A 12105-nucleotide genomic window follows, 5' to 3' on the forward strand; every position below is an offset into this window, starting at 1 on the left:
AATTTTCACTTTTGTTTTCCTTGCCTGGGGAGACAAATCCAGAAAAATAAGGCCAATGTCCAAAAGTTTACTGCCTATGTTTTCTTTTAATTGTATGGTTTCAGATCTTACATTTAGGTCCTTAATCCATTTTGACTTTATATGAGTATATGGCATAAATGCTCCAGACTTACCCCTTTGCATGTAGCCATCCAGTTTTTCAGCACCATTAAGCGAAGAGACTGTCTTTTCCCCGGTGTGTACTCTTGTCTCCCTTGTCATAAAGGGACATAGTCGCCTTATGTGCATGCTTATTTCTGAGCTCTGTTCTATTCCATTGATCTGTGTGTGTGATTTCTGTTGGTGCTATACTACTTTGACTACTATAGCTTCGTATTATAGTTTGAAATTTGGGATTGTGATGCTTCAGCTTTGTTCTTTCTCACGATTTTGGCTATTTGGAGTCTTTTGTGGTTCCTACAAATTTTAGGATTATTTGTTCTAGTTTTGTGGAAGATACTATGGGTATTTTGGTGGGGATTGCATTGAATCTGTAGATTGCTTCAGATATTTTGGACCTTTTAGCAGTACTAATTCTTCCAATCCATGAGCATGATACATCTTTCCATTTGTGTTGTTTTCAGTTTCTTTCATCAACATCTTACAGTTTTCAGCATATAGATTTTACATCATTACAGCATTTCAGCATACAGATTTTTCACCTCCTTGGTTAAATTAATTTTTAGATATTTTTTGATGCAGTTGTATATGGGACTTGTTACCATTTTAACAAATGTTTTTGGAAATGGATCGAGGATATGTAGATAAACTTTCTTCCCAATGTAAGTATTTATGAAGCTGGCTTAAGCAAAGGACTATAGGCAAATACTCATTTTAATGAATATATGCAGGTAGAGGTTGGACCTCGACCAACTACCTGGGTAGATATGTCAATAAGAGTTCATGGGATAGTAAATCCTAAAGACATGGGTTTGAATATCCTCTTTATCACTTACTACATGTTCAGGCTTGGGAAGGTTATTAGAACCAGCCTTAGCATCCACATAATATTGCCTTTTAGAGCTATGAGGATTTGAGAGAATATATGGACAATCCTTAGCCTGGCATTCAGCACTTTCTACTTTCATTATAACTAACCTATTCGTATAAGGAAGGGAGAGTGTTGGTTAAGAAGTAATTGCACCGGGGTGCCTGGGTGGCTCAGTGGGTTAAAGCCTCTGCCTTCAGCTCAGGTAATGATCCCAGGGTCCTGGGATCGAGCCCCGCATCGGGCTTTCTGCTCAGCAGGGAGCCTGCTTCCCCATATCTTTGCCTCTCTGCCTACTTGTGATCTCTCCCTGTCAAATAAATAAATAGAATCTTTAAAAAAAAAAAAAAAAGAAGTAATTACACCAGTCATTAAGGTGAGCACAAAAGCATCATGAGTCAAAGCACCACTATCATCTCATTTAATTATTTGTATGCTTGGTGTTATATTATACTGTATTCTATATTTGGTATAGGTTGCAGTGATAGTGCTATGTAAACTACCTGTTAATGACCACTTTTCTTTTTTAAGTAATAAAAAAACATCTTGGAATGTAAGAGGGGACACTGAAAGAAATATAAGGCTATTTCAGTGTCTTATTTAGAGTGGGCATCGGGAATTATAACTGTCAGAAAAGGAGTACAGATGAATGCAAGAAAGGGGAGACAGCATTTGGATGTTTAAAAGTTTTAGTCATAAATAAGTGAACTTCGTTTCCTAGTTTAGGCCTAGAGATTGGTTTTCCATTTCCATGTTATTTCCTACACGTAGATTCTTTCTGTAATAAAGCCAGCTTGTCAAGTCCTATAACATTTTCTTAGAGGTAGGTAAACAAATGGAAGTGAATAAAGAAGAGAAAGCCTGCCAAATAATTTATCCCTATTCCCATCAGGGCTCTAATGTAATTTGGTTGAAAGAAATCTTAGTAAGTTCAATAGAGTCATATGATACTTGATTTCAAATACGAATGCTATTTAAATAGGAGCTTAGGAAAGTACAGTATCCTTATATTTTGAGACACTCTCTGGAAACTTGGTGTTTGATGATGGAGTCACATGGGAAATTCTGCTCCTGAATGGAAATAAGCCCATGCTAGGAATAGACTGGTATCATGAGAGCATCGCTTCTATCCATCTCTGATATATTTGATTAGGTTGTGGGTCTCTAAGGAAAACTGTTATGAAAATAAACTAGTGAAAAAAGTGCTAGGGCAAATTTATAGGATAAAAATACCTAATGATGACAGTTTTCCAAAAGATTAAAGACATACTAGTTTTTTGTTTGTTTGTTTGTTTTTCTGGGTTTACCTACTGATTTAGAAAGGTAATTTTTTAAAAATTCAGTCATTTCTTCATTCACAAACTCTCAGTAAGAATGTAGTCTATGCCATATATTATACGGGCATTGATGATAGATGGATATGGTATTAGACCAACTCAGGTTGTAGATACATTATATGTTACTGAAGGTGATAGTCAAGAATAAAATGTGAGAAGTTCTGTGACAGATAAACACAGTGTTATTGACTGTGTAGGGTACTTCCTAACAGTGGTGCTAGGGAATCTGTAAATTTTAATAAGAAAAGTGATTTCAGGGGCAAATTTAGAAAGATAGTAGTCATTAGGCAAGTGAAGCAGAGGTGCTTGATTCCACTAAAGAATGGTCTGGAAATAGAGAAAAAGTTGTTTGCCTGAAGCAAATTTTGTATAACTGGAGTGGAATTTGTGGTCAGAAATGTAGAAATAAGTCTGGAGAGATAAGCAGGGACTAGGTCTTAAAGAATCCTTCCTCACCCATCATACTACTGCCACCCACCGTTCAGGTAGTACAGGGAATGTGCTGGAGTTGAGGGACGGACTGGTTGGGAGATGCCACAGGAGTTGATTGGGGAACAATGTGAAGGAAAGATTTTGATGAGACTTTAGAGATGGTCAGGTGAGGAGGAAGAGAAAGTAACCAACATTAGTTTCCCTGTTTCTGATTTGGGCAACAGGACAGCAAATTTGCCCTTTCCTGAGCTGGGGAAAACGGAAGAGAAGCACCTCTGAGGGAAAGATTATGGCTTCATTTTTAAACATGTTTTGATTGTGGTATTTATGGCACATTCACATGGAGATACTCAGAAATGTATTCAGAATGGATATGTGGAGCTCAGGAAAGAGATAAAGCGATTTACGTAAATCACCTGGGCCTTCAGTATACAGGCTTGAAGCTGTGGGTTTGGAGGAGATAACAGAGAGAGGAAGACACAAGGTGGAGGACAGTTAAGAAAAAAACAAAATGCTTAAAGACGCGGAGATGCGGTCCCAGGCACAGGAGGACAGCAAAGGAAGAGTGATAGCCATAAATGAGATGTAGAAAGTCTTAAATATGAAGAGTATTCACAGGTTGGAATGTTTTTGAGAGATCATGTAAGATTTGGCCTAAAAACTATGAATTGGGAAAAGCACAGCAAAAGCCCTGGTGACCTTGGAAAGGAACTTGCTGTCAACAGGAAGGGGAGAATTCTGAAGCCAATCTTTTATAGAGAAAATAGTCAAAGAGAGACATCAACTGTTGACTCTTCCAAGAAGCTGGCACTTAGAATGTGATATAGAACAAAATAAGAGGTTTTTTGTTTTGTTTTTTAAGTTGGTTGGTTTTGAGAACCTTGTACACATTTAAATGTTGGTAGGAATAAGGATTCTGAAGTGGTTATAATTTAAACAGGGAAATCAATAGAAAATGGTATTTAAAGGCCTTTTATTCTTGCAAAAATAAATGTTTTAGGGATCAGAATGTTTATGTAAACCTGTGATGAGTTCAGCATTTAAAAATAATTCATATTTAGTATTGTCTTTCCACTGGAAACATTTTTTTTTTAATAAACTGAAGTGGTACATCTTTACCAAAAATAGCCCCCTTCCATTAAAAAAAAAAAAAAGAAAAAGGAGGAAAAATAAATATGGTTTAATTATAAAAGAAAATAGCACAAAATTAGGAGGATTCCTCTTATTGATATTCCCCCAGTTCATCAGATGTTACCTCAGCCAGTATGCTGACAAGACAGAGATGGCACACTGATATTGTAAAATTTGAGATTATTCAATAAAGGGGTTATTCAGGGAAGTAGTGTGCAGAAAGAAACCACAATAGATAGTAAAAGCAGGGGCTGTTATCACCCTTGGACCAAAGGATGTGAGAAGAGGGAAGATTTGTCTTAATCCGGAATCAGAGAGAGCCTCCTGATGCCAGGTCAGGGAACAGCTAGCCCATGGTGATCTCACAGCCTCTTCCATCCGGGTTACTTCTTGCCGGTTCTACATATCAGCCAAACCCAAGGAAAAGCTAGAGGACCAAGAAGCATGTGGATATGTCCTTTATAGTTCAGCCTCCTGGATCCGGAGCAGAGAGAGAAGATGCAGAAAGTTCCAGGAGAGGCCCATGGAAGCTGCCAGTGATGGATGTGACTGTGAAAAAGATAGGAAAGTGGGTAGTCTACCTACTTCCTAACTTTATACTCCCATACTAGTCAACATGTCTTATGAAGTTGATTGACACTTGGAAGATTTAGAATGGGTCATGCTCCTCAGATCTGTGGACCAACCTTTATCATCAATATTTTTATTACTCGCCTTTAAATATATTCGTTGCGATCCCAGCATCCTCAGGTGCTTCTCAATGAGAGTAGGAAGATCATCTCTCTGCATTTGCCAGCTTCTTACCACAGTGTTCCTTGGCTTATTCAACATTAAAATAATGGTGATTGTCTGTTTTCCAGAGATATTGAAGAATTGGATGAATACAGCCAATTGTGTAATACACATAATTAGTTATTATTCTTTTCCCATTACATTGTTTTTGTAGTTTTATAAAAAGTACTTAAACTGCCCAGATACTTCAGTAAGAGTAGTAGTTGGTTTTAGTTTAAGGATAGAGTAAATACCCATCCCGCCTGTGCTAGGTACAGGCATGCCTTGAAAGGCTGATAGCCTTTATTCTCGGAGCAAGAGCGTGGTCACTCTGCTCTCAGAAGTGTTGAGCTGCATGCATGAGTTTTCTTCATAATAGTAAATGGATACACATCCCTAGACACATGCACTTTACTTTTATGTATGTTTGTATGCAGCAACGATAATTTATAAAGGGAATTTTGCTTTAGGAAAGTAACTCCAGTGAACCCTTCATGAATTGCTTCTGTTTAATGTATCTCTAATACTGAGTGAAGGAGCTAAAAGTCACAGAATGTTCTGTGTTACTTGGCTTATTTTGGTAAGAAAGAGTGTCAGACTCTAGGATGACAGATTGAAATAAATGTTTCTGTAGACATTGAACCATAATGTTTGAATATGGTGAAAGTACATATTATCCAGGGAAATTACAAAATCTGAGTTTCCTATAAATTTTATATGTAGATTACGTGGAGTATTTTTGAAATTTTTCTTTGTCATATCTGTAATAATAATGAAGGAGAAAAAGAAAGTAATGGTTTGATGACTTTTCCTATATTCAGTACAATGTACTTTGCTGTGTGGGTTTCAGTAAATACTACTTGCTAGTCATAATTTATTTGCCACCTATTTTTAAAAGGAAATTGATATATATCTATAACTTTAATATTATACTATTTAAATGCCATAGAAATGAAGAATTTAGTTTTAAATTTCATAAAACACCTATTTTTAATTTAAATTCAAACTTTCTTAATTTAAACTTTCTCAAGAAGGGAAAAGTAAGACTTTTTGTACATTGAAACCATTTATTTTGTTGCATATTTTTTATGTGTTTCAATACTATTTGGGCCAAAGCTGAAAGGATTTATAGCCCTTACAGGTTAGAGCTCTTCACCTGTATAGTCAATTTGAAAATAAGCTATCACTCACACTGGAAATTGCTTTAGGGGATATGGTTGGAGTAGATGAGTATTTTCAAGAGTAGAAGTGTCTGAAATAATGCTTCAACAGTAGATGAGTATTATCTATGAGCTTTGTATACAAATTTCAACATACTATATTATCTAAAACATTAAAACTGTTAGGGTGCCTGGGGGGCTCAATTGGTGAAGCATCTAAGACTTCGTTTCAGCTCAGGTTGTGACCTCAGGATCACGAGAGCAAGCCCCGTATCGGCTTCTCTGCTCAGAATGTCGTCGGCCTGTGATGCTCTCTCCCTCACTCCGCCCCTCCCATTTGTGTTCTCTCTCGCTGAGCAGAGAGCCCGATGTGGGGCTCGATCCCAGGACCCTGAGATCATGACCTGAGCCGAAAGCAGAGGCTTTAACCCACTGAGCCATCCCGGTGCCCCTCAAATAAATAAATCTTAAAAAAAAAATTAAAACCCCCTAAAAACTGTCATCTTATATGATCTCTCAGCCCCTTGCAAAGCAAAACAATGATGACAAGAATGTGTATACACACACACACACACACGAATATATAGCGCATGTGTGTACATACATATTCATTTTTTACAAACACCTCTTCATCTTAGAAGAGTTGGAAGATTATTCTGTTTCCTAGTTTACTTGGTTTGCAGTATCATTTATCTTGTCAATGTAGATCTTAAAATTATTTAACCTTTTGCAAAAGCTTAAAGATCATCTCTTCTGGGACATTGGGCATTTGTACAGTATGGTTTTGGGTGGTTTTTCAGTTTGTCTGCACTACCTCCTTACACACACTCCCCAGCGAAAGGCAAACTGCCTTGCTCACTGTTCTAATATCAAACCTATTGATTCCCCACTTACAGATTTTGTTCCCACTCTGCTAAATGGCTTTTTACTAGGAACATGAAAATTTAGAACATCTCCAGACTCTACTCTTTCAGTCCTTACAGACTTTTGTGCACTGAAGGAAACTCTCATTTTTATAATACTGATCTGTACCAATGCTTTCGCAATTAAGACTGTGCTTTTGGCATTTCTTTATGTTATTATTTTGGACTCTTAACTGGTTTCATATTGGCATTTTGCTTTTATTGTTAAATATGTTCTGGTCACTCTTTTTGTTTGTTTTCTCGTCACTCTTTCTGTAAAGTGTTTCCCTGCACTCTCCAGTTGGGGTGCTAAGCATAGACTCTTATGTGGAGGGACAGCTCTGTAATATTTACTGGTGGGAACTGATTCTAGCACCCCAGGATTACTCAATGAAAAGCATCGCTTTAATTTTCAGAGCTAGGATTTTTAATCAATGGACAGACACACTCTTAAAAACATCTTGTGTGTAACTTGAAAATTAATTTTGATAGGTAGCTGTCAAACTGTATGATAACTCAGACAATTCCAACCCATAAATATACTTTTTTTAAAAAAGATTTTATTTATTTATTTGACAGAGATAGACATAGTGAGAGAGGAACACAAGCAGGGGGAGTGGGAGAGGGAGAAGCAGACTCTCCACTGAGCAGGAAGCCTGGTGCAGGACTCAATCCCAGGACCTTGGGATCATGACCTGAGCCGAAGGCAGACGCTTAATGTACTGAGCCACCCAGGCACCTCACCAGCCATAAATATACTTAAAGAAAAGAAAAAAATCATGATAATATTGGCAAAATTTGTGTAAGACCCACTCATGGGTACATTTATTCCTGAGTCTTCTAAAATACCAATTTAGCTTGAGAAATTTGAACTTGTCTCTATCCTAGTAGAAGTAACTTCCCAGGTCAATCCTTCTTTAAAAAATTCTAGCAGCGGGATTGGATTAAAGTGTTCAAATAAGGTATTGTATGTGACACCATTAGGGAAGTCAGAGAAAAGCAGAACCATTTTTGCTGAACTTGGGTTAAGCACCACAAAGCTTTGCCCTCCATTTATCTCTGAGGAAACCTAGGACTCAAAGGATTAAGCATAGAAAATCAGCATAATCAATATTGTTATAATTTCATGCCTTTGAAATCTATCCAGGATTCCTGACGAGATGGTGCCATGGGTCTGTGTTTCAACATTCCCTCTATTCCAAACACAGCAAAGCTAGATGGAAGAGTTATCACAAAGAAAGGCTTAGAGGGGCGCCTGGGTGGCTCAGTGGGTTAAGCCGCTGCCTTCGGCTCAGGTCCTGATCCCAGGGTCCTGGGATCGAGTCCCGCATGGGGCTCTCTGCTCAGCAGGGAGCCTGCTTTCCTCTCTCTCTCTCTCTCTCTCTGCCTACTTGTGATTTCTCTCTGTCAAATAAATAGATAAAATATTTTTAAAAAAAGGAAAAAAGAAAGGCTTAGAGACATGATAGATTTCAGCATGGGGCAAAACTGGAGTAGAACCAGAGAGGAGAGATCAGGCATGATTCCAGGTTCTCAAGCAAATACAAGATGAGAGATGTCTAATGACAGTCTGGAATGGAGGGTTCTTCTTCAGCGCTAACTTGTAAAAAGAGCCTCAACATTTTACCTCTTTGCAGGAAATTATAGCCCTGATGAGACAAAAGAATGACGGGCAGGAAGACAAAAATACAGTTTCAGGACTAATTGTAGCATCTGGGGGAAGTCGAGTACTTGTCAGGACTAGATTGCCACGGAAGTATCAGTGCCCTTGGTTAGCATCGGTAAAGTCATTTTTCTGAAACAACTCATCCTATGAGCAAGACTTGGGCTTGTCTCCTGAAGTCAGGCTGACAAGAGACTCTGGAATTAGTAAAATGCACCACGCCAGGAAGACACAGAGTCATCTTACATTGAGCTGCTGTGACCTACATCGTGTACCCGGTGACCACCCGGGATTTACAACCGTGTGGAAATTGATGAACATTCAAGTAATGGTTGCTGTCATTGCAAATGAGCATAATGTCAGGGACATTAGGGGAGCAGCAGAGGAACAGAGAGCTCTACTTGGACATAAAAGTTAAGTCTAAAATCCATTCAGACGACATAGTATACACAGTAGATTTTATACATACGTGCCTGTATAACAGTACCTAGTGCGCAGCTGGGAAACGATTCTGTCAACAAACTTCTTTTTGAAAAATCAAAAAGAACTATAATACATAATTCAAATATAAGACCAGAAAGAGGAGGGATGGTATAATAAACTGTCTTACTATTTCATTAGAAGAAATTCATTTTTTAAAAAATGATGATTATTCCCCGCAGCCAACGAGAGCTGTTCTGATGGTGCGTTGACGTGCACTTCCTCTAACAGCTGTATCCCAGTTCACAAGCGCTGTGATGGTTTGGTCGACTGCATGGCTTTCCAGCTTGATGAGTCCAGCTGCACAGGTACTCTATTTCCATTAACATATTCTTTACAATATAAGCCAGTAACTTAACCCGTAGGTGATAAAAATAACAAAACTTGAAATTCTAAATAATTGCCAAGTAGGGAATAATTGGATTTCTATTATTGGTTTAGGTCAGGAAGAATATTAACAGTAACATATAAAAAGCTTATAAATATATAATGTAATATATAACATATATAATATTTATAAATATATAATGAACTCATGCTTGTTCTATATAAATGAATGTTCCCCGATGAAGAAAAATCAAACACTAAATTTTAAGTTAATAAAACTTAAAGTTATTAGTATTTGATAATATCTTTGATGCAAATTGCTTGGTTTCTAAAATAAGGAAACAATCTAACATGTTATTAATTTTTTAATTATAATTTTCCCACTTCTCTATTTGCATGATCTAGTCATGTTTAAAAGTCAGTTTATTAAGCTTTAGACTGACTTTTAAAAATTCTTCTCTCCTGAACCTGCAATATTTATCAGAACTGATAATGTATGTTTGTGATTATACTTTTATCAGAACTGCTTTAAAATTCTCTAAATTTATTATAGTCCATTGCTAACATCTCTCCTGGGTAATTGAACTTTTATTTCATGCCGGAGATATATGAAATAATAGATAAGTAGGGGCAATATAAATCTCTCACAACAAAAATACAAAGTCACAATAAAAGATATATTCAATCATATATTTTAAATAAATTGGAGATATTTAATATCAAAACTAGGTGAGAATATATTCTTTGTATCTTTGAAGAGTGCAAACTATTATGAGATAAGTGACAAAAGCATGATAATTATAATCAGATCACAGTGCAAGAAAGTCTTATTTTTTATGCTGCTGAAATGAATACTCACAGAGCACTGAATTTTATGAGTACAAAAGGAAATCAAGAAGCGAGCAAATCTGGTCCCATAAAATATGCAAAGATGAACGGTCTCTGCCATTATTTCTGTACGAGGCATGCTTATACATCAGACTGATACCCAAAGGAAATGCTTTCATTTTCTTTCCAGAGTAAGAAAAATATAAACAAGATAGTTTCAGTCTTTGAAACTATTAAGACAAAGCACTGATATCCACTACCCAAATTTATTTGCATAAAGGTGAGATTTTTGTTCAGGATAGTCCTCAGTGAGAACAAATATACCATAACATGTGATGGGTTATTGTCTGACTTTAGGTATTTTACTTTTATCATTCATCCTGACGACGTGGAGGTAGTAGCAGACAGCACATTCTGGTCGCCCCATTTAGTTGAGCCATTCAGCAATTCATTCACCGTTCATTTACACATCACACTGCCCCAGCTGCTGGGTTACAGTAATATAAGCTGTTTCTGAAACAGCTTTCAGAAATAAAATTCACATTACATTTTTTGTTCTCTATATTTTCTGTGCTTTTTAGTTTGTCAAACAGATACGATGTAGTCAATGCTTCTGTGTTTAAGAATGTGTCTAGGCTTAATCCACACGAAGAGGTGTCAATGCCTGTGACACCTTCCTCTTTCTTTCCAAACATCATCTCCCTTTTGGGTAGTGTTTCATAGACTTTATGAGCCCGATCCTGACAGCATCCAGTAATGTCCCTGGCCGCACAGCAGGCGGTGAGCATCTGGTCTCCCCTCACCTGAGGTTTAAGTCATTAACGGGAACATTGACCTCAGGCCCTATGCAAGTGTTGCAGGTTAAGTATATTTCGACAAGGCCGTGTGTTCCCAAGTTATGTTAGAAAGGCATATTATTTTCAAGTTTTGGTTGCTGATGCAGCAGAAGGTTATTGAACAGAATGTGTCTGGCTTAATTTAAATTGGGAGTTTTTTCCAGTCATCTGTAGTAGTGGAGGTTAATGAAAGTTATGTTAAGGTGATACTATAATTATGATAATCATCCTTTGAAGTAGAATAAGGAAAAGGCATCAAAAATATAGAGTTGTAGGGATGCCTGGGTGGCTCAGTCAGTTAAGCATCTGGCTTCAACTCAGGTCATGACCTGGGGGTCCCAGGATCAAGCCCTGCACCAGGCTCCTCCCTGCCCAGTAGGGAATATGCTTCTCCCTCTCCCTCCGCCCCTCCCTTCTCCCACCGCTCGTGCTCATTCTCGCTCTCAAATAAATAAATAAATAAAATCCTTGGAAAAAAAATGAGGTTTTAGGATGGGATGTTATGAATACAGTTTAATATGTTTAATAATAATAATAGTAATGCCTAATAATATTTCAGAAGGTTTTATTTTTATTAAGTTTTTTTTAAAAAATTTAATTCCATTGGTCTCAACATGTAGTGTTCTATCAGCGTCAGGTGTACAATACATTGACTCATCACGGCTGTGCCTCACGCCGTGCTCGCCTTGATGAGTGTGCGCTTCATCCCGTCACCTCTTTCACCCATCCCCCTCCAACTCCCTTTGCTCTATTTTCAATGAATACCCTCCGTTAGAGCTACTCTTCTTTCCAACAAGAACATTTTTTACTCGAAGCATACACCAAACCAAAGCACTATAGAGTAGAGCTATGCCAGATTGCTAAGCCATAGTTAATCTTCCCTGCAGTCCCTGTGCTGGGATTTCAAGATAAAGAGAACAGTCTGTGCCCACTGGGTATTTGGTTTATTGCACCAAGCCATTTGGTTTTCTGGAAGATTCTTAGACCCTTATAGCTCCTGAAACTACAGGCAAGTTATTGGCAGGTGTATATCTAATCCATGACAGTGCATAAATACTGTACCGTTCAAAGAAACTGATGATCATAATATCAAGAACAGCAAGGGGTTATACAGAAAATCTGACCTGAATAGCAGATCATTTGACATTTTTAAACCAATAGACTTTAGGTGTTAGAGGACTGGAATTTAGTTCAGTATCTGTTGCTCCTTT

The 12105-nt window shown here is 37.5% G+C and overlaps 1 protein-coding gene across 1 annotated transcript in view; it reads left to right on the plus strand.

Moving 5' to 3' along the window:
- MALRD1 (MAM and LDL receptor class A domain containing 1) overlaps window positions 1-12105 on the plus strand; it is a gene marked incomplete at its 5' end in the record, with an annotated part of 779396 nt that overhangs the window by 630452 nt on the left and 136839 nt on the right. The window contains one exon of the mRNA XM_082742491.1: window positions 9086-9211. Coding sequence (XP_082598617.1) covers window positions 9086-9211 — 126 coding nt within the window. The remainder of the gene's footprint in view (window positions 1-9085; window positions 9212-12105) is intronic.

The sequence above is a fragment of the Mustela nivalis genome (assembly GCF_964662115.1).
Source record: "Mustela nivalis genome assembly, chromosome: 7".
NCBI classification, from domain to species: domain Eukaryota; kingdom Metazoa; phylum Chordata; class Mammalia; order Carnivora; family Mustelidae; genus Mustela; species Mustela nivalis.